General features: G+C 41.0%; 4 protein-coding genes across 6 annotated transcripts; 2 read left to right on the top strand and 2 right to left on the bottom strand.

Moving 5' to 3' along the window:
- Positions 1 to 439: 439 nt before the first annotated feature.
- LOC140082100 (uncharacterized) lies at positions 440 to 1747 on the top strand. Its single transcript, XM_072126316.1, has 2 exons — positions 440 to 765; positions 847 to 1747. Exons 1-2 carry the CDS (start codon positions 440 to 442, stop codon positions 1745 to 1747), a joined length of 1227 nt encoding a protein of 408 aa, XP_071982417.1.
- A 793-nt stretch (positions 1748 to 2540) lies between these two features.
- LOC140083658 (uncharacterized) lies at positions 2541 to 4017 on the bottom strand. Its single transcript, XM_072126432.1, has 3 exons — positions 3837 to 4017; positions 3231 to 3384; positions 2541 to 3093 (listed from the first exon to the last, which is right to left on the bottom strand). The coding sequence occupies exons 1-3, from the start codon at positions 4015 to 4017 to the stop codon at positions 2541 to 2543; spliced, it is 888 nt and encodes a 295-aa protein (XP_071982533.1).
- Positions 4018 to 11102: 7085 nt separating this feature from the next.
- Positions 11103 to 17427, top strand: C1H22orf15 (chromosome 1 C22orf15 homolog). 3 transcript variants are annotated; one of them, XM_072145045.1, is made up of 5 exons: positions 11103 to 11307; positions 11698 to 11784; positions 12494 to 12616; positions 13529 to 13603; positions 15232 to 17427. In XM_072145045.1, exons 1-5 carry the CDS (start codon positions 11283 to 11285, stop codon positions 15375 to 15377), a joined length of 456 nt encoding a protein of 151 aa, XP_072001146.1. In that variant the 5' UTR covers positions 11103 to 11282; the 3' UTR covers positions 15378 to 17427. The 3 variants fall into 3 exon arrangements, with proteins under 3 accessions (XP_072001146.1, XP_072001155.1, XP_072001163.1); XM_072145054.1 differs by lacking the exon at positions 13529 to 13603; XM_072145062.1 differs by lacking the exon at positions 11698 to 11784.
- Positions 17428 to 17560: 133 nt separating this feature from the next.
- CHCHD10 (coiled-coil-helix-coiled-coil-helix domain containing 10) lies at positions 17561 to 21416 on the bottom strand. The gene is made up of 4 exons (XM_072145075.1): positions 21257 to 21416; positions 20418 to 20631; positions 18160 to 18319; positions 17561 to 17711 (listed from the first exon to the last, which is right to left on the bottom strand). Exons 1-4 carry the CDS (start codon positions 21298 to 21300, stop codon positions 17692 to 17694), a joined length of 438 nt encoding a protein of 145 aa, XP_072001176.1. The 5' UTR covers positions 21301 to 21416; the 3' UTR covers positions 17561 to 17691.
- Between the last annotated feature and the right edge of the window lie 1014 nt (positions 21417 to 22430).

Raw genomic sequence — 22430 nt, forward strand, 5'->3', positions numbered from 1 at the left:
CTTTCCTAAAAACAGTAAGATTTGAGGAATTCATACATACCCAACATGTATCTATTCACCAAAATACACAGCAAAGGGAATGTTAAATCCACAGGGGGTGCCAAAAATTGCACAGAGCTTTACAAAGATATATTATTGTACTCTCCCTTAGGCTGCATTCACACGATCTTTTAAATTTTCACGTTCTGTATATTTCTGGCGTATTGTGCCGTATATACGTGCCGTTTTTACCCGTATGCGCACGTATTGCACCGTATCCGTACCGTGTCCGTACAAAATACGGTGGGCCAGCAAATAATGAGAAATGATGACAAAAGCTTGCCCATCCCCAAATTTGGTCACCTGACCGGCCCAGACTCCATTTTGACTTTTGTGAGAGCAAGGTTTAGTCTCCATTGCTGCTTCTGGTTCTGGTTTCTGGCACTTCTTATCTTTTGCGATGGCGTACAATCCCACAGACGATCTGCTCCTGGACTGGGTTGTTCTGCGCTTTCTCCGAAGGTGTTCTGCAATGCGTGAGGAGGAGCGGCGCTCGACTAGGCGATTTTGGGTTCATCCCATTGTTGCCGAGCGGCCTAGGAGGGGTCACTTCATGAACTTGTACGCTGACCTGCGCCAGCATCCGGACAAGTTTCACAACTACGTTCGGATGACTGTGACTTCATTTGATCGTCTTTTGGCGGACCTGCGATCGGGCCTCCGGTTTCACGATACCAACATGAGGCGGTCTGTGACACCAGAGGAACGGCTCATTGTGACACTGCGGTAAGTTTTCTCAAGTATATACATTTCATTATTTCAAGTTGGACAGTCTGTTTAAATATTAAATGTATTTTTTTTTTTTAGGTTTCTTGCCACTGGGAACTCGTTTGCTTCGCTGCATTATGAGTTCCTGCTGGGCGTTTCCACCATTTCAATGATCGTGAGATTGACCTGCGAAGTGATATGGAAGCGACTAAAACCTGCGGTCATGCCTGTGCCAACTGCTGAAGACTGGATCCAGATTTCTGAGGGGTTCCTGGACTCAGCACAGTTTCCAAATTGCATCGGGGCGCTGGATGGGAAACACATACGTGTGAAGAAGCCAGCTCACTCAGGGTCCCAATTCTTCAATTATAAACAATATTTTTCTGTGGTTTTGTTGGCTTTGGCTGACAGTGACTACAAGTTTATAATTGTTGATATTGGGGCCTATGGAAGCTCTGCGGATGCAGCGGTCTTCAGGGCTTCCAGAATGGGTGAACGACTTCGCTCCAACCAGCTGAGCCTGCCCGAGCCGAGATGTCTACCTGGATCTACTGGACCTCCTGCACCATTTGTTATCGTCGCTGATGAAGGCTTTGGAGTTTCCCGTCATGTGCTGCGGCCATTCCCGCGGCGTGGTTTGGATGAACGGAGGCGCATTTTCAACTATCGGCTCACCCGAGCAAGACGGTATGTGGAGTGTGCCTTCGGGATTCTTTGCAGCAAGTGGCGGGTTCTACATAGCTCTATTCAGATGGACCCGGACAACGTTAAGAAGGTAGTGCAAGCCTGCGTTATTCTTCACAACTTCGTTCGGATCCACGATGGTGCTTCAGATGGTGACCTGGAGGGACAACATCCAACAGCATCTATCCCCCTGGACAACACTCTCCAAGGACGACCCGGAGTGGCTGGACTGTTTGTTCGTGAGCAGTTTGCCTCCTACTTTGTTTCTGCGGAGGGTGTCGTTCCCTGGCAGATGGATGCTATTAGTGGACGTTGAGGCTCTGGACTTTTAGATTAGTGGGTTTTTTTTATTTTGAACCTTTTTTGTTTTGGTAGTTTAGTGTAGGGACTCGCAAGTGATGGGGCCCCTTGACGTGGGTTGTGAGCTTACTACTTCTTTGACCCATATTCGAATAGTTGCTTTTTGGCTGACATTGGAAAATGAGTCAAAGGAGTAAACTAAGACCTCATCCAATCTTTTTTTTTTAATAAAATTATATACACAATACCTTGTCATGTGTTTTTTTTTTCTAAGACATTAGCAATGTGGATGGATGGTTATGTGTGCATTTGAATTTGGATGTAATAATCTTCAAAAATTGTTTAAAAAATGTGGCCGTATCTGCTCTTCTTTTTGCTTCTTTGTTCCTAATATTTAGGATATAATTCAAATGTACATGTGGAGCTCCAGGTATCATAGTCGTTAATGGAGCTTGGAGTTCCTCAAGCACATTTGCAAATTTTAACAAAGGGGTAAGTAAAGGAGGTGTGAGTGAGATGGAGGTATTATAACAAATATAAGATTACCACATTCAAGGTGCTCGTATCTATGAGCAAGTGTACCTGGTTTATCCATGCTTGATTTGATGGTGATTTAAAAGTACGTCTGTAAGAAGAAGAGACAGAGGAGTGCATGGCTACTTTGCTGTTTGATCCATGCACCCATCTGTCTCTTTTGCATGCATATACAGGATTTAGTGGATGGAGTAAAGAATAATGAAAGAAGAAATTTTTTTTTTAACGAATTTATAAACAAATATTAACAATATATACAATACAAAATGCTGTATTTAGAGTTCATACAGCTCTCTTGTGTATGGACCAGAAGTTGCTTGGCCATGAGAAGCCATGGCTGAAGAGCCTTCGTAGGGCCCATGGAACACAGGGGCCATGGCAGGGTATCTGGTGGATGGAGGTGGGCTTGGAGGTAGCAGTCCACCCACATGCTGCCGCCGTCTTTCCAAAAAAAGAGCCACCTCGGACTTGTCCTTCGGTGTGCCCTTTTGAAAAATCTGCAGGACAGCCATCATGGCTACCCTGCAGTTCATTCTGTCATCCTCATGAACTCCTTGCATGTCTTGCACCATGGAGCGCATGCAGATGTCCTCCGCCGAATCATCGCGCCTCCTCCTCAACTGATCCAAGACCTCCCTCTCAGCAGCAATACTGAGACTTGACACTCCCAGCTGCCTCCTTCTACGCGAACGCATCGGCGGTGGTGGTGGTGGTGGTGTAGATGGAGGTTGAGGTGTGGATAGATCCTCTGCCTGCTCCTCAAAGGACTCCTCCAACACATCTTCCCCAGTCTGCATAGAGGCAGATTCCTCTAAATTATCCGCAGTTCTAGAGAAAAAAAAAAAAAATAAAATTTGTGCACATATTCTATAGTGCATTGATGCAACGACAATTCTGAGGACACAAGAACTTACAATTCTTTTATTAATAATGCTTTAAAGTAAAAATATGTTTTGATAACTTACTCTCCAACGTCCATCACCGGATCCAAAAACCGCATGAAACTTGTGTAAAGGTACGGTTTCTTGTGCAGTTTTCCACTGCCACTTCGGCCTTTCTCCGACTTTTCCCTCTTATATTGGTCTCTTGCTGAGACCCATCGTGTGGAGACCTTTTTTACTATAAAAAAAAAAAAATTAATTAATTTGCGGTTTCAAGCAATATTACAGAAAAGTATTAAGAAGGTACAGGCCACATGGCTGCAGGGGTGATACAGGGCACATGGCTGCAGGGGTGATACAGGGCACATGGCTGCAGGGGTGATACAGGGCACATGGCTGCAGGGGTGATACAGGGCACATGGCTGCAGGGGTGACACAGGGCACATGGCTGCAGGGGTGACACAGGGCACATGGCTGCAGGTGTGATACAGGGCACATGGCTGCAGGGGTGACACAGGGCACATGGCTGCAGGGGTGATACAGGGCACATGGCTGCAGGGGTGACACAGGGCACATGGCTGCAGGGCTGATACAGGGCACATGGCTGCAGGGGTGACACAGGGCGCATGGCTGCAGGGATCCGCAGGGGTGGGGTATGCACATGGCTGCAGGGCAGGGTAATTAGCTTACCAAGAGATGCACGTTCCCGGGTACTGCTACTAGCCCATTCGTCCGGCAACAGTATTGCAGTTATCTCCTCCCACTTTTTGTGCTTGAGGGCACGGTTGTGGAAGTCTTCCAAACGCTTATCCCATAGGATAGGGTGCTCTTGCACCAGAGCCAGGAGCCTCTCCATCTGCACATAAGCCATGTTGCTTCTGACTCCCAGGAAAGTCCTCCCCTCCCCTCCCCTAGTTCCTGGTATTCCTAGATACAGAACGTATATACGGCAGCATACGGTGGCCACTACGTATGTCACCCGTATTTTATACGTTCCCATAGACTTCAATGGGGCATACGGCCGCAAGAACGTGAAAAAATAGGACATGCTCTATCTTTTTATACGGCTCACATACGGTACGGTACGGTACGGTGACAAATAGGGCAATTCTTTGTATCACCGTATCTCCCATAGGAATGAATGGTAGCGTATTCTGGACGAATATACGCCCGTATATACGGCCGTTTTTCAACGGTCGTGTGAATGCAGCCTTACCCAGCGGTAACCCAGATACAAAACACTATATATCCATAAACCTAGCCAATGAGATAACAATCTTTACTTCTAGATGGGTGTAATATGTGCAAATTGTTTTAGCAGCACAATAACAGAATTTTCTGCGGTTTGAGTAAGAATGCCATAACATAGGAGTAAATAATGGAGGATGGTGTGAAATAAAAACTTTATTCATGACTGTGTTTGTGTATTTCATGTTACATATAACTTTTTGGACAAGTTCTGTGTTGTTGAGAATGTTAAATGTTCATTCTATCCCTTAATTTGCAATAAAAACATCATGAAATATAAGACAAAAAGAGCGTAAGTGCGCTCTAAAATTGTTCTGAGTAGGAGATTGTTAATAACATGAACATTGGTTAACATTATCCCTCATTATTATTATGAAAATTTAGCAAGATATAAAGTAAATATTTACTTTATCTGTGAGCTGAGAGAAGCTTCTATGTGCACCATCCTCCAAGCTACTCCCTGCAGCCTGCCGCCTAAGAGGTATTAGGGGGGCACACTTCAGAGGGCTGTAACTTTGGATACCTGGCAACCTGGTAACTTTTTATCTGAATCTAAAGTGTTGGTTCTAGGTGCCAGGAAACAGGATATGGTAACTGTTAAAGTGAAGTCAGCAGTGATTTTTATATATATTTGTCACTTTTACCCCGACATGTGACCTAATAGTACATCACACATCGGCTGCAGGTGGAGAGGGCTCACAGGCTAGGGTTAAAGTAATCTAGGGGGTCTGAAAAATTGTAAAAATAACAATAAAATAAAGTTTAAAAAAAATTAAAAAAAACCCTAAAAATTCAAATCACCCTCTTTCCCTAAAACTGATATAGATATAAATAAACAGTAAAAATCATAAACACATTAGGTATTGCAGCGTCTGAAAATGCCCGATCTATCAAAATATACTAACAGTTTTTCACTGCGTTTAACCCCGTAGTGGAAAATAGCGCCCAAAGGCGAAAATGGCACTTTTTTGCCATTTTGAAAAATATAAAAACATTCGATAAGTGATCAAAAGGTTGTACAGTCCTAAAAATGGTAGCATTGAAAACATCATCAAAAGTCACCAAAAATGACAGCACCCACAGCTCCGTACACCAAAGTATGAATAAGTTATTACTGCCAGAATATGGCAAAAAAACTAAATTTTTTGTACAGGAGGTTTTAATTCTTGTAAATGTATGAAAATTTTATAAAACCTATAAAAATTTGGCATCCCCGGGATCGTACTGACCCAAAGAATAAAGTGGACATGTCATTTGGGGCGCAGAGTGAAATCCGTAAAATCCAAGCCCACAAGAATATGGCGCAAATGCGTTTTCTCACCAATTTCACTACATTTGGAATTTTTTTCCCGCTTCCCAGTACACGCCATGGAATATTAAATACCATCACTATGAAGTGCAATTTGTTACAAAGAAAACAAGCAATCACACAACTCTTTAGATGGAAAAATAAAAAATTATAGAATTTTGAAGGTGGAGAGTGAAAAATGAAAGCGCAAAAACGAAAATGAGCCTTGGCTGGAAGGGGTTAAACGTGAATATCTCCAGATTCCTGGAACCTAAAAAAGTTATGGCTCCTAGAATGGAGGACTTATCTCTTGTTAGGATGTATGAGATACCTCCTTGGAAAGGTTTAAAACAAAATGGTGCGAAAAATTTTATTTTTAAACTAGATTGACAATAATCCAATTTGGGAAAGATATTAGCATACCATGAAAATGATTAAAGCTGCAAATGTAAATTGCTGGTATGAGATGAGGTTTGCTGGACACCCACATACAGTATGTATAACATATTCAAGCTATTGAAATTGGTAGAGCATGTTGACTATAAATTTTTGGTAGTTAATTTTAAAACTCAATAAAAACAAATTTTCAAAAAAAAAAAAGCCTTTTATTTATAGCACTATAGCGCTTTTCGCTGCTCACCATATAACAGAAATAACGTGTCACCTTTATAGTAAGAGGCAGTACAATGACACCAATTTATATTTATTTGTTTAAAGGGGTTGACCACTTTAGCGTATGTTTTTTGTAATGTGAATGTTAGGCCCCATGTACACGGATGTATGGACAGCTTGCAAGCTTTCGGCTGTACATATGTCCCCAATAGACGGCAATGGCCACACGGAGTGATACAGTACGACTCCGTACGCAGGAAAAGGTTACAACATGTCCTGTCTTTCCCCGTGTTATGGCCCTTACACGTCATAGTTTATGCGCCCCGCGGGCCCTTAGACTATGACGTCAAGCTGCCGCGACACCACCGCGTCGTAGCAATGCACACGGGCCGGAAGACGGAGCCACGGGGCTGAGGAGAAGACGGACCCGCTAGGTCGGGGAGAAGAAGCCGGAATGTGAGTATAGCTTTTTTTAAAAAAAATTTGAAGAGAGCCGGGCTGTGGACATCACAGTAATGATGGAGGGAGCATCTGGAGCGGACATTTCATTAAAGGGGGGCACCTGGATTGGACATTTCATTAAAGGGGGACCCTGCCATTGGACATTTCAGTAAAGGGGGGCTCTGCAGTGGATATTTCGGTAAAGGGCGACACTACTATGGACATTTCAGTAAAGGGGCTCCCTGTCGGTGGACATTTCAGTAAAGGCATGCTCTGCTGTGGACATTTCAGGAAAGGGGGGGGGGGGCTCTGCTGAAGGACATTTCACTAATGAGAAGCGGCTGCATTTCCTACCCTAGTGGTTGTCCTCCAGTCAATAACTTTTCCCTGTTTTCTTTTTTTGGGGGGCGGGGGAGTAAAGTTAGGAGCCTCGGGTTATACTTGAGTAGAGTATGAGGGGGAGTTCCGCTGCAGGATGCACAGAGGCCAGGCAGCCAGGGGTCCACATTTCCGACACTGTCTGGAAGATCTGGTCTGGATGGCAGTCTGGGTGGAGGGTTTCATGCAGTTTGGGAATGTTCGGCTTTTCTAAAGTGCAAAATCCCAGAGTGTGGGCGGGGACTCCATCTAGTTCTGTGGGGGTGACAATGTGGTTAGATTCTCAGGGTACAGGTGTATACACTTTCATCTGGCTTATGACATTGTACTAACACACTGACACATTGAAAGAGATGAGACAGATCAGAGATGATGATATGCATGAGATTACACAAAGGCTTACAGACAGAGGCTGACAGACTTTTACACAGTCACACTTTTAGCACTGCTACATCTCACAGATATGTGCCTTCCTCTCTCTTCCCCCGGATCACTTATATCCTTGTAGTTTCTCTCTCTGCTCACGATCTCCTGGCAGGAAGTAATCAGTGAGAGTCTCTGAGCTCCGTGCAGGGAGTGTGGCTACAGGCAGACAGTAGAGAGAGACAGAAATCTCATCTGTACGATCTCACACAGAAATCAAAGATGGCCGCCACCCGAGCCTAAGTCAGAAGTTACAGGGTCGTGTCTAGGGGCAACTGAAATGGTGTACACCAGGACCGGTAGACAGGTTGGAATTATATCTTTCAAATGCTGCATTTTTGTTAATAACAGTGAATTAGAGAATGTGTTATTTTGTTATCCTGAGTACATATAAGAAACTTGTCTTCATGGGAATATCCCTTTAATATTGATATATGATGCAGAGTTCTTGTTTCCCCGATATGTAGCATAGCCGACACTGTACTGTCTCAGGAAAACCAGAACATAATTTGCATAATGTGCATCATTTATCAATATTATACACAGAATTCTGCCCCTAGAAGAGTGATCAGTCTGTGGAATGGCATTTCTCATGTCCTTGATCACGGTTCACGGACTAATGTTAAACCGGCCTGAGAGTGGGAGGGCAGTTAGTAGGTAATTTACTAATATACATCTAAAAAAGTTCTGCTCTGCTTTCTGGTAATGTGTGTGTAAGTATAGGGGTAGGATATTAGGTAATTTACCAATGTACATCAATTAATAGTTATTCACCGCTTTCTTCATGTGTAAAGTGAAGCCTCCTGTCTTTCACCTCATCAGCCAGACATTCCTGTCCATAAAATGGCTGCAGATAGATGGTCAATCTGTCCATGAGCAGGGGAATTGCTTATAGATAGCTAGAGATCACATGACCCTCAATTTGCAGCCATTTTATGGACAGAAATGTCTGGCTGATGAAAGCTTCACTTTACACATGAAGAAAGCGGTGAATAACTATTAATTGATGTATATTAGTAAATTACCTAATATCCTACCCCTATACTTACACACACATTACAGAAACATGAGGTAAAGTGGCCAACCCCTGTTTGCATGTTAGGCCTTAAACCCTGGCGCCTGCACTGTTCCCTGCTCGGCACTCCGATGCACCTAGCAGTAAACTGTGCATGCGCAACTTCTCTGCGCTTTTCAACTAGCAAACTGCGCAGGCTCCTGTGCAGTGAACCGACATCATGGAGGGAGGGATGAGAAGAGGGAGAATATGTGAGGGGAAATAATTGAATGATTAGCAGCGGGGGTCAAGCAGAGAGTTATGTAAAAGAGCAAGAAATCGTTGGGCTTTGAAAAGAGGAATCACCCCAGGTAATCTTTATCAGGGGATATTACAGGAACGGAGGGGTGCACAGATGAATATTCTAACTGTTATGTAATGTACACTACAGTGCCTATTGGGACCCGTCACCAATATTCTGCCTTCTGGTAACTGGTTCACTCTAACCCCCTACCCCGATATATCGGGAAACATGGGGTGCCAACCGCGGGTGTTTAACCCGTTAAATGCCGGGGTCAGTGCGACCGCAGCATTTAACTTTTCCCCACAATTGCGCCCCCCCGCGCCATTTTCGGGGGGCACAGTGTCGGCCTATGCATGTGCATAGGCTGACACTGCTAATACCCTGCAATACATCAGTATTGCAGAGTATTATCATGAACAAGCAATCAGATGATTGTCCCATGTCCCATGGTGGAAACTGTAAAAAAGTTAAAAAGTTAAAAAAAAAATTTGGAATAAAAAATAAAGTAAGAAATCAATAAAAATGCTCATAAGCCCCATAACATATAAAGAGACATATAACACAAAAAAGTCAAAATCATAACACACACCCCACATATATAGTATCACCGCATCTGTAACTACCCATAGAATAAAAGTAAATAATTATTGAACCCGCATGATGAAAGCCGTTAAAAAAACTGTTAAAAACCTGCCAAAAATTAGGATTTATACCTATTCAATCCCACAAAAAATGCTATAAAAAGTGATCAAAAAGTACTCCAGAATGATACTGTGCAAAGTACAACACGTCCTGCAAAAAACAAGCCATCAACCAGCTCCGTAGCCAAAAAATTAACAATGTTATGCCCCTTGAAAGACGGCAATGCAAAAATGATAGATTTTTCCCACATTAAGGTTTTATTTGACAAATTTAGTAAAACATAAGGAAAAATATTCATGTATGGTATCCCTGTAATCGCATCGACCCATAGAATAAAGATAACATGATTATTAGGCTATACGGTGAACACCAAAAAAAAAAAAGGTAAAAATCCAGTAGAGAATTGATGCTTTTCTACTTCTGCCCTCAAAAAAAGTTCCTAAATTTTCAACAATAGGGGATACCAACCCCAAAATGGTAACACAGGAAAAAGTATCTCATCCCGCAAAAAAAATGCTGTCACATGGTCCCAATAACGCAAAAGCTAAAATTGTATAGCCTACAAAAGGGGCCAATGAGGAAACTAAAATCCTGGTAGCTGCGGGGCGCTCCTTCCCTCCTGTGCCTGTGCACCCATAAAACAAGTAACGGCCACATGTGGGGGGTCTTTGTACTCAGGAGAAATTGTAGAATGTGTGTTTTCTCCTTTTATCTTTTGGAAATGTTTTCAATTTTATGGCTAAATGAACGTATAACCGGCACAATTTGACCATTCTAAACTTCACCTCCATTTTGATTCAATTACTATGAAGATCTCAAGGGGTTAACAATCTTCCTAAAAGCTGTTTCTGATAGTTTGAGGGGTGCAGATTTGAAAATGGGTTCATTATTTAGGGGGGTTTGATGCTAAATATGTAAAATTTCATTCAAAACTGTATTTATCCCCAAAATAGTCAATTCTGAAAATCCAGAAAATCAATATTCTTTTTGTAAGCCGTGTGACATCAAAACAAATTATCCAGACATTTCAAAAATTATGAAAATGTAAAGTAGACAAATGGGAAATGTTATTCAGCAATTTCATTAGGTGGTAAATCTATCTGAAACCGCAATGATTTTGAATTTCGAAAATGGCAAATTTTTCAAAAGATTCATCATTTTTTCTTATTTTTGTAAATAAACGCAAAACTTATCAGCCAAAATTTACCACTAAAATGAAGTACAACATATGGGGAAAAAGCAATCTCAGAATTGTTTTTATAAGTAACAGTGTTCAAAAGTTATAACCATATAAAGTGACGCAAGTCAGTATCCAAAAAATGGGACTGAGCCTTAAGCTACAAAATGGCTGCGTCCTTAAGGGGTTATAAACTATCTCACAAATCTAAATCTAAATAAAGTCATGTTGTTTCTTTGGAGTTTCATAACTAGTGTTAAATTGTTAGGGCAGAAGAACAAGTGTTGTCACTTGAGTCGCACACATTCCAGTACATAGAAGCCTGGTGGTTGTGATTTCATGACAAGTACAATGTCTTCCACCCATTGTGTCATCGTAAAACCCCCTAGGGGATAATTATACGCCTCTTGGCACAAGCTTTTGTTGCCTCTTAGATACCAAGACAAAAGGCCAGACTCTATGCTGAGCTGAGCTGAGCCAGTGAACAATGATCAGTAAGAAACAGCTCTGTCATTTTCACACTCTTCCCGAATCTTACAAGAAGTACAGCGTTCGTTACCGAAGATTTTACTAATCTCAAATCAACAGATAGAAATCTACTATTTGCACCGACAAAAACTCTGTGGAAAATGTTTATCACTGTGAAATTTGGAGGTAAGTAACTTAATATTAATCTGAACTTTTTCTACACACATTTCATGCTCTGGAGTATTAGCAAAGCGGAATCAACTAGTATAGGAAACATAATGGCACAAATCCTGATGGGTTTTATGGCTTTCGGCTACTTTCATGTAATAGCAGTCCTTCAGTGTTTTATGCATAAGTATTTATTTCAAAACCTGGAAAGGGTCCACAACACATCAGTATGTATTTTTTTCGCTGTAGTTCCACTCCTGGTTTTGGCATGAAAGTAGTGTCTAAAAATACTGATCACTACTGAATGAACACACCCTTATGCTACACTTCATCCTATTGTATATTTAGACTTATTGGCAAAATAGAGACCTTTATAACAGAACTGTTTTTTTTTTTAATTTATTTCAGTTGATGATCACATATTATTGAATCCCAATTGCAAAATTATAAATTTAGCAGAAAGTTTGAGGGATAGATGTCAGTGTGGACCTGAGGGTGAGTATTGCTCTAACTATGAGATTTAACTATTATACATTAAACCAAATTCAGGAGAAAGTAGTACGATAAGTAAAGAACTCACACGTTATATTGCCCTTCCTACCAGATCTTAAAGGGGTTGTCCTAGAGTCCGAAAAAAATAAACGTGTACTCGCCTCCCCCGTTGCTCCTGATGTCTTACTCCACGGTCCGTCTGATCGGTGTCCCTGTTTGTTTACAGGGGGGCAGAAGCTGTGCTTGGGGAGCTTTTTAAAAAGCCCACCCCAGCCTGGGTACTAATTCTAACTCTCAGACAACCCCTTTAAACCCCCCTGAAATATGCATTGTTTTGGACTGTCTTCTGTTTTTTCAACAGAAATGGACACATTCAATTCTATGGGTTCAAACACATAGCTGTGGTTTCTAGGGCCCTGTGTGTGAGCTGGCTGCCTGAGCCACAAAACTCAGAGCAGGTCTTGTTATTTGTCATTGATGAGTGAACGGATCTCACACACCATTTACACACAGGCCACAAACAAAGTACCACGGATTAATTGCTTCTGGTCTGAAAATGCTCAAAGAATAGATAATAGTGAAAGTTTTTAACAATATAGGATACACAATGTTTTAAAGTTTATATTTATATCTGATATCTGTAGTGGCATAAGACAGCTATCAGTAAATATATCCATCTTAAATCTTAAATTGCATAACATTTATTTGTTAGTTGCCATTGATCTTCTGGATGAGTCAGGAAACCTCATAAATCTCAGTGATGTTGAAGGATCCCAAGACATTGCTACTAACTACCTAAAGGAACGACAGTCCTATATTTTGGTCAAAATTATTCGTAAGTAAAAATATACAACGCCTATGTTTTGTGATAAAAACTAAACAAATCCTATGTTACTATGTCATAAGGGTTAATGGAAGACAACCCTAACCATATTATGTTTTAATATAAAATACATTCCATCAGGTGTTTCAAAGTCTGACAGATATGAAGAAAAAATATCTTCTTTAGGAGCGTACGTTTGTGCAAAGTAGGGTACAGTATATCATCTAAATCAGTAGGATGTTACTAAATAAAATAGCAAATAGCAAAAATAATAACTGCAGCGCTTTTTTGCAGTCAATGACATGCAGTCAATGGGAACAGATTGACAACTTTTGTCCTCTTGTTCACACAACCTCAGGTTCTCTAATAACTGATAAAAGTCACAGAGTTGAGCTCATAAGAAATTAGACCAAGTCTCTGCAAGACTAGGCAGATGTGTGTGCTTTATTCACGTCACAAAGGATTTTACAGAAACCCTCAGTGGGCTGAACCTGGAGTGGTTAGCCAAAGATAAGAAGTAATGTCCATAGTTCATTGGTTAGTAAATTATAATAATATCATCGCAGGAACAAAGGCTCTGTTTCTTCTTGTAGTGGGCAGTATCGTAAATTTGCCAAAGCCACATTCCTTCACCGCACAGGGATCTGTTATCAATCTACATCCATAGTCTGGCCTCATCTTAGTTTTCAGCATTTAGCAAGTATATGAAAAATGAAAACATTAAACATATAACAATACTTCACAAGATCGTAAACAGAACGGCTTCCATTTATCAGGTTTAGGTGTCTGTTATTCTATTCCATAATAAAAGAATAGAGTAATGTACACCACAATCATATATTAGCTTTGGAAAGAAAGAAGCTTATATAACAGGTCAGACTAGAAACCAAAAAACAGAAAGTAACTTTTTTCTTAAATTTGAAGGTAGTGAAGGATCTGAGCAAGCCCGCTATGAGTCTTTGCTGGAGAATCTATGGAAACGTCATCCGGAATTAGCAGGTATATAATAATTCTGAGGCCACATTCACACGGCCTGAGGGTGCATCCACACATTCACTTTTTCAGATGCTGATTTTGATGCCCAAACCAGAAGTGGCGTGAAAATGGAGGAGGAGCAGCACTTCTACATGATAAGTCCTCACTCATTATGATCCACACTTGCTGTTGGCTTCAAAAACTGCATCTGAAAAACTGAACGTGTGGCTGCACCAAAATTGTCACTGTGATCTGGCCACACAAATTTCAGCCAATATCCAACTGTTGACACATTTTCAAATTAAATGTGTCACCGGCGTATTAGTTATCAAATGTCCTGTCTAGCATTCCATTTTCTATGTCAAACTCGTGAATGCCCAGGACTGCCATATTTAGTGTTGTCCCCACCGAAGATCAGGTGACAAAACAGCTCCAACATGGCAGATCTACTGAGAGACTGGAGGCAGGTGGTGGATTATTTTAAGACTGCTGTTAGTGTAAAAATTATCAATCAAGTTATCACAAAAAAAAAAAAAAAAAAAAAAATAGTAATCATACAGAGGTAACACTATGCATTAACCTTTTCTATACCTACATTGGGACATCCATATGTGAACTAAGGAGGAGAATAGGGGCACACTTTTTTTGTGATAACTTGATTGATAATTTTTATACTAGTGTGAATTTGGTTTTACTGTTCTATTAAAAGTTAAGTTTTATATTCCTAAGCATTTGCAATTAGATATTTTGATTCTGGAACTCACAAGTTCAGTGGCTAGTCTTGCCTTATATTGTGCAGGTAATTTTGGCATTTGTGACATCTTTAAGACTGGCATTTAAAAGCCTTAAATCTTAATAAATTTCCCCCATAATCAGGAATTGGATCTTACGCGACTGCTACCCTGTTTCCCCTAAAATAGGACATCCCCCGAAAATAAGACCTAGTACAATTTTGTTCAAGCTTAGAAATATAAGGCCTCCCCTGAAAATAAGACCTAGCGGCAGTCATTGCAGCAGCTTCCCCCCCATATCGTACATTAATATTAGTAGCTCATTTAGATGCAGTAAGAGGTTGTGACATGGTGGAAGAATTTGTGGGATAAAATCTATTGGGCTGCAAATGTGAGACCAGCAGCTACCCAGACTGAAGTTCTGACAAGAAGGGGATCATTTAAGGAGAGTGCTATTGCTAAAGATGAGAGATTGGGGCCAATGATTCCAATAGAAATGGAGTCACAAGAAATTCGGCATTAAATAAGTTTGGAGAGTTATAAGGATGTTAGAGAAGTTTAATTTTTGTTCAACAATAAATGTGAATTATTTTTCATGGAAATATAACACATCCCCTGAAAATAAGACCTAGTGCCTTTTTAGGAGCAAAAATTAATATAAGACACTGTCTTATTTAAGGGGAAACAGGGTAATATTGCCAACTATGTCTTTACCTTTCCATCTTTGGTTCATTTGCATATGTGTTTGGAGGCCATTTTTTAAAATTGATAAATGGCAAGTTATAAAATGAGGTGTGGTATAAGCAGTGATGGGTTCTGAAATATGAGATTCTCATCTTTACAATGACACCAGAAAAATAAAGTCCCTATAAGTCCCTTTAAGTAAATGCCAAGATTGTCAATTATTATTTTGTTACACAGAACGTTTGCAGAAGCTCTCCAATCCCCATGTAAAAGACAAGTGGCGCAATTCTGTTCAAAAGAAAGTTCGAGGCCAGAAGGAAACCCCTTTTTCTTCTCCAACAAAAATAAGAGCAGCTTCTCAGCAAAAGAACAGACTTGTATGAAGAAACTAAAGAAATACCTGCACTTATGCGGGGAAGGAACTGCTGGGTAATTTTTTTTTTTACAAATCCATTGGTGACCTTCAGAGAGGACACTTCCACTAGTGGAAGGAAGATCTGATTGGAAACACATGTCTCACAATGAAGGAAGATGAGGATACAATGCATAAACTTTTTTGATACACACAAACAAGTTATTTCATTTTTTATAATTTGCCTAAAAGAATTGAAGAACAAATTATTATTTGTTATGCCTTGGTTTACACACTATAGATACTTATTTTGTAGAAATAAGTAATGTCTTATCAAATATCCAAATATAAAATTATGGAATATCAAATCTAGATTTTAGACATCTAATAACTTTCTTTTTCCATTATATTCAAAGTAAATCTACATTCAAAGTCAAACATGATAAACCATGAACATAGATTCTGGCACTGTGACTCTTATCTTTGTTATACATGGCCTTCTTCCGATACTGTAGCATAATTTAGAAGGAAGGGCTCTGTGGGTTATCACCTGAGCCCCTCAGTGCTGTAGCTACACAGGCTGTGTGCAGGATATTATACTCAACCCCCCACCCTCTTAGCACTTCCCCCTCCCAATATTTTGGTTTAATAGCATAATGTTAAAAGTTGATTTAAGGAGGAAAGAGGCCCTAGCTAACAAATATAAGAAGATTACCACAGTCACGGTGCCTGGATCTATGGGTGAATGTCCCTGGTTTATCATATTTGTTATTTTATGGCAGATTTCCTTTAATTGATATGAATACAATTATAAAAATGTGACAAATATATGATCAGTTACAAAAAGAAAGTATTGCAAACAAATGGTATTTTTTATTTATTAGTAAACAAGTCATGAATATGACCAGGGTCCTGGGCATAGGCATAACTACCAGGGTAACAGGCAGATCAGCCAGCAGGGGGCTCATTTACAGAGGAGGCCCAAATTAACTCCGACATTAGTTACTGTTCTATGGCATCACAATGAGCATTATCCCTGTACTGTGACATCACAGTGTTACCACACCACTGTTTATTTTATCCCTACACTATTATACTTGTACGGTCACTGTGTTTATTGTTTATTTTCTCAGTACTGTGACATCACAGTGTATATTATCACTGCTAAGCCTTTTGAGATGTGTTGCTAAAAGTGTTGTAGTTGGGACTATAAATCACAGGTTTTGCTACAGTTTTTACAGCACTCACACCTAGCACTCATGTGCCCAAATGTCTCATGAAAAGCGAATAGACTTTAACCAGTGTTGGGTAGGAGAAAAAGGAGCTGAAACAAGAGCCATAACCATTGTGGCCATGACCCATGGTGTATGGAAATGGTACTTTTCATACACATAAAAATCAAATATTTCTCTGCGTGCAGGTCACAAAATTTTACAAAAATTGCCTGCTTGTGATACAGGGAACATCTCCTACAAGCCCATACATTTAGTTAATATGTGATGCAAGAGCTGACCGATTATCTACAATATCAGCTAATGAACTCAGACCATCAAAATTTGCCATCTTCCCACGCTACATGGGCATTGAATAAAGACTACAAATTTTTTCATAAAATACATTATCACCACTAAAAGAATTTTTAATGCTGTTGTGGGAATAGGTGTCAGTTTTAAGGTTCTTCTAATAGTGTTTGCAAGTCACAAATATGCAGGGAATGAAAATGCATGCAGTACCTTTAGCTTTTCACAAGATGGCAGCAAAGCTTTTCTACCGATTACATGAAATTGTACAAGGGGTCATGTAGACCAATGTCAACAACGCAGAATGAAAGACAAGTCACACTTATAAGCAGTGCTCAAATTTACTGTTATTGGGTGAAACTGTAATAAGAACATTTGAAGTCTTCATTGCAAGCAGTTAAGTTTCCATGTTATGATTCTGATCTGTCCTTCCTATAGGTCTAAACTACACTCAAATGTATAGTTCCGTTTTATCTCTCCCCTGTATAGGAGACACAATGGACCATGTGCTTCAAGTGTACAGAAGACCAATCTAGGAAAGATAATGGGTAAATCCAAATTCAACAAAACTGGATTGCCAATTTATTTTTCAACTTATTTCAGACATACTAGAATGTACATAATTTCTAGTATACAGAATTTATCATATTTCTTAATGTGGGGCATTAGAAAAACACAAAATTGCACAATTAAATATAAATATATTTAGATTTATTAATTATTCTATTTTAAGATATATTAAAAGCAGATAACTGGAACGCACAATAACCGAAAAAACGGCTTCTCATTGATGTGTGTTGTCCAGCTGGTCAAACCGACAAGAGGTCACAAAAGAGAGGAGACGCCTGCAAAAGGACAGAAAACCATAGTTATCATGTATCAAACATTTAACACTGTAACCCAGAGTCACAGCTATAGGACTTTTGTCACAGAGAAGGCCAAAAAGCCCAACAGCGCCATAGCCAGATAATGACAAAATCTGTCAACTCTGGTGTATTAGAATGGCTGTCAAGGCCAACACCATCTGCCTTCTCCATCCCTGCAATTCTTCATGGGACATGAAAGTGGGGTCACTATTAGGTACACCACTGCTCAAAATTCAACCCTCTTGCCTGGTAACCCTAATGCTGTAAACAGAATATTGCACCAAGTAATCTGTCTGAAGATGATCATTCCTCGTTCAATAGCAAATCTTATGAAAGAATGACATTACTTCACACTCATTTCACATTGTAGCAGAATACAGCACCGATGGGGTGATCTCTCACCCATTACAAACCCTCCTCCACTCACCATAGTTGTATTTGCACTGCTTTAAAGCTTCACTAAATCCTTCACACAGAGTAAGGTCATTCTGAGTGGTAGCACAGTCCAAAAACTGCTTCATTTCATAGTGACAGGGGCCATATTGTGACTGGGGCTGCTGGGAGACGGCAGGGGGCTTTGGGGGCTCCTAGAGAAACAAAATAAATGTTAGCAGAATTCAAGGAGAACACAGATAAAATAACATTCTAGACATAGCACAATTTTACCTAATTCTTGAAAAAAACCTATTTTTGTAAGGGGAGATGTGTGATTGGGAGGGGGTATCTTTGGATCCACGGTGTGGGCAGTAGTTTACTTATATCTTAGAGGGGTTTTCCACATAAACAGAGGATAATTGTCTTATAGCAGGGGATCTGATCAGTAATATGCAATGCCACTGCTTTCATTTCTATGGGACTGCTGAAGAGAAACCATCCATAGTGCTTGGATAACAACCAACAGTTCTACAGAGGTGAAACAGCACACATAAGTGACCGCACCTCCATCCTGGTAGAAGTACTGCAGCGATAGCCAAGCACTGTACATCCACAGCTCCATTCAAACAGGGGAATGCAATACCCTCATTCTTGGTGTCATTAGAGGAGGCCCTTTATACTGCCAACTAAAACACCGGCTGATCCCTTCAAATCAAGATGGTTTCACATTAGTCCATGACCATTCCGTGATCACTGTCTGATGACTCTGCAGGGGACTGAACTCTGAACGATAAGACTATGGCTGCGGTCACACGTGGCGTTTTGAACCAGATTTTGGCCTGTTTTTAAGCTGTCCGTCAAAAAATGCATGCGTTTTTGAAAAACGCATCCGTTATTTGAAAACGCATCCGTTTTTGACCATTTTGATTAAGATAATGGTAAATAATGGTAAAACCTGTAAAAAACAGATGCGTTTTTTTACGGTCTGCTTAAAAACGGGTTCAGAACGCCACATGTGACCACAGCCCCTTGATAATATTGATACATGATGTACGGACATCTTGTTTCCCCAATATTCAGCAGGGCCGACACATCTTACGTCTGTGATCAAGGACTAATGTAAAACCGGCCTTAGTCTTATCGTCTGTATCTTTTACTTCCACAAACTATTCTGAAGCACACACTGTAAATTTAATCCAGATAATGTTTAGATTATATGTGAGTAAACCAGAGTTTATAGCTTAGAGCTATAAAAAAAAAAATAGGCTATATCTCTTTAAAAAGACAATTGCCTGGTAGGTGATTTGGCAGCTATCTCCTAACCAAACCTTCATGTGACTCTACAACTCCAGAAAGCTCATGATCCAGGCTAATATTTAACTGTTATATTGTACAATACGTTACGGGCACCTTCTGCCCTGGAATATTGGGGTTACATTGCTAAGAGACATTTGAAGTTACAGAAATGTTTTAAACTAAATATTTTATTAATGGATCTGGGATAGAAGATAAAGTAAATTGCTTATGAGAAGCTTATAATTTCCAGTACAATTTCTCTACCTTATATGTTAGTGAATTCATATTTGATATTATGTATGAATAACTAGAAACAATTATTATAGATACAAGGAATCATAATGATGTTGACATTAAACTCTCAATAACTAATGATATGACAATTTTGGTAAATATTTGGGTGCCTCATTTTAGGGGGAAACAAGTTTTGCTGAGCAAAAATAATAGACCTCATTGTCTATGGCAGTGATGGCGAACCTTTTAGCGGCCGAGTGCCAAAACTGCAACCCAAAACCCCCCTTATTTATCGCAAGATGCCAACCAAAATTTAAAACAGTAAGTTATTGCTCCTTGTTCAACAACTTTCAATTATATTGGTATCCTGAGGACAACAACAAAGTAGAAAGATGGAAAATTTTCATCATTTTAGCTTCTTTCTAGTGTCCTCTGTACATAGAGAATCACGGGGCCAGCAGGAGGTCCAACAAAGATAATCCGGCTCTGTCTACTCATTCTCCCTCTTCCTACAGTCCCATGTAGCAAAGTAAGTATCAAAATATGACTGAAAGCAGCATCTTTTAAGTTGCTTGGAACTGCAGGAATATTCTTGGAGTCCTGTCTGGTGCGCTGGGGTGATGGCCCGTGCCATAGGTTCGCCACCACTGGTCTATGGGGTTTGTGCCACCTAAAGCTTGACATCAGATGCCACACTATAGATCTGTGACATTACTATACTAATGTATTAAAGTTCTATAACTGGTAAATATGATAACTTTTTGGTATGTTGATACCCACCTGTACAGCTGGTTTTGCAGGCTCAGAGCTTCCGCCACTAAAAGCACCAGTGAGTGCCCCACCAAGGACATGTCCTACTGCCGAGCCCACTGCCACACCAGCTGCTGTAGTAGCCATCTGAGCCATTAATCCGGGCCCCTGGGATGGAGCTGGAGCCGCAGACACGGCAGAAGGTGGTGGATGGACAGGAGCCGGGGAATGGGAAGGTGCAGCGCTGCAAAAAAAAGAGAAATCAATATATATGAGAAACAGTTGTAATAAATTGTCTGCATGCACAGGATTAGATCAAATTAATATCTCTATATACTAAGACAAAACCTGTACAGCAGTGCAGAGGCTACTAAAGGGGATTGTTGGGGTTTTTTTCGGAGTCCGACGCTATCGCCTGCATCACGATATTGCGATGCTCCAGCAATCATTAGAGCATGTGACATTTATTAAAGGGATTGGGACTGCACTATAATACCTTAGGCTTAGCTCACATGGCTTTATGAACAATCACAATAATTAATATATTTTTGGGATTAAAGCTGTTACGGAAATAATTACCTTTAGTTACTCTAATCCAATGTTATTTTAGTTTAGCCCTTTTGGTCACTGACATGTACAATCTGGCTGATTGCGGAGACACAAGATGAATTATAAATTACTTTTATTAAAAAAAAAAAAAAAAAGTTTTCAGGAAATTACTTTAATCTCTATGTCCTAGTGGCAGAGCATTAGCAAGTCTGTTGGAAATACTGCTAAGTGTCTGTGTGCTCCTTTAAACAGACATGACAGAGCACAAGCGTATGAAGTGACCTTGCCATCGGCTCCTATATACACTGCACGGTTATTACCTGGGCGCTGTGCGGGACGGGACACTACGACTACCGCGGGGCATGATGACCTCCAGGAGTTACACACTGACTGCGACAATGACAGCGCGGACACGCTGGGAAACTCCTGGAAGGAGTGATGTCACGGGAAGGGGCGTGGCTCCCGGGGAAAGGGGGCGTGGTGTTGTGGATTACATGACTGTGTATAGGGCATGTAGCAGGAAGCAGCGGGAGGGGCGTGTGATGACTGCACGTGTATGTGTGTGTGAGGAGAGGGGGCGGGACCGTAGGAGGAGAGGGGCGGACCGGAGGAGGGGGCGGGGGCGGACTGGAGGAGGGGCGGGGGCGGACTGGAGGAGGGGCGGGGGCGGAGGAGGGGGCGGACCGGAGGAGGGGGCGGGGCCGGAGGAGGAGGAGAGAAGACAGGAGTGATCTATTTTACATGGGACTGCGTGTTGTGAATTATGCATTCATGGCATTGGATGATAAAACCCTGCAGTGGCAGGATTGATGCTTGTGGAGACTGTAGATTTGATTTACAGGTTGAATCATTAAACAGAAGTGAGGTAATTTACATGGGAAGTGTTTTATATTGGACTGTAATTTGAAGCAGAATAAATAGAATGATGTATTTTGGGAAGGGGTTAAAAGAGAGTTAAAAGGAGACCTGTGGTATTCTTACACAACACAGTAGGGGCGAAGTAGATGTATAGCACTGTAGGTTATGAGTGCTGGAGAATCTATGTGGTTACCTTTACATAGGACTGTAGGTAAGAGAGCGCTACAGGAATTGTGGGGGGAGTAAATGTTTTTACATGGGACTGACTGATTATGGCCGCGGTAACACGTACCGCTAGGCGTCCGTCATAACGCGATGCTAGCGCACAGGGGGAGGTCCTCGGCCCGAACGCACATGCGTTTCCAGGGATACGCATGCAATTGTTAAGCCGATCGCATGGGTTTCTCTGGAAACGCATGTGCGTTCGGGCCGAGGACATCCCCCTGTGCGCTAGTGTCGCGTTATGAACGGACGCCTAGCAGTACGTGTGACCGCGGCCTATCGGATAAGCTGAACGAAGAGTACTGAGGTGTTTCCACTTCAGGCTTCCGTGCACACAAACGTATGGGAAGGGTGAGCCAGTCGTGCACATGAGAGAGGACAGCTCCTCACCCTCTCTCCATTGACACCTGAGCG

The sequence above is a fragment of the Engystomops pustulosus genome, chromosome 1, assembly GCF_040894005.1.
Source record: "Engystomops pustulosus chromosome 1, aEngPut4.maternal, whole genome shotgun sequence".
In the NCBI taxonomy this organism is placed as follows: domain Eukaryota; kingdom Metazoa; phylum Chordata; class Amphibia; order Anura; family Leptodactylidae; genus Engystomops; species Engystomops pustulosus.

Bases quoted from the DNA above. Each gene is read 5' to 3' on its own strand.
- LOC140082100 (XM_072126316.1), top strand. From the start codon at position 440: ATGGCGTACAATCCCACAGACGATCTGCTCCTGGACTGGGTTGTTCTG. The intron at 766-846 runs GTAAGTTTTCTC...TTTTTTTTTTAG, and splicing joins CGGCTCATTGTGACACTGCG to GTTTCTTGCCACTGGGAACT.
- LOC140083658 (XM_072126432.1), bottom strand. From the start codon at position 4,017: ATGGCTTATGTGCAGATGGAGAGGCTCCTGGCTCTGGTGCAAGAGCAC. The intron at 3,385-3,836 runs GTAAGCTAATTA...TTTTTTTTATAG, and splicing joins CCGGGAACGTGCATCTCTTG to TAAAAAAGGTCTCCACACGA. The intron at 3,094-3,230 runs GTAAGTTATCAA...TTTTTTCTCTAG, and splicing joins CCGGTGATGGACGTTGGAGA to AACTGCGGATAATTTAGAGG.
- C1H22orf15 (XM_072145045.1), top strand. From the start codon at position 11,283: ATGTTTATCACTGTGAAATTTGGAG. The intron at 12,617-13,528 runs GTAAGTAAAAAT...TTAAATTTGAAG, and splicing joins TATTTTGGTCAAAATTATTC to GTAGTGAAGGATCTGAGCAA. The intron at 13,604-15,231 runs GTATATAATAAT...TTTGTTACACAG, and splicing joins ACGTCATCCGGAATTAGCAG to AACGTTTGCAGAAGCTCTCC.
- CHCHD10 (XM_072145075.1), bottom strand. From the start codon at position 21,300: ATGCCCCGCGGTAGTCGTAGTGTCCCGTCCCGCACAGCGCCCAG. The intron at 18,320-20,417 runs GTGGGTATCAAC...TTGTTTCTCTAG, and splicing joins CTGCAAAACCAGCTGTACAG to GAGCCCCCAAAGCCCCCTGC. The intron at 17,712-18,159 runs GTGAGTGGAGGA...GTCCTTTTGCAG, and splicing joins GCAGTGCAAATACAACTATG to GCGTCTCCTCTCTTTTGTGA.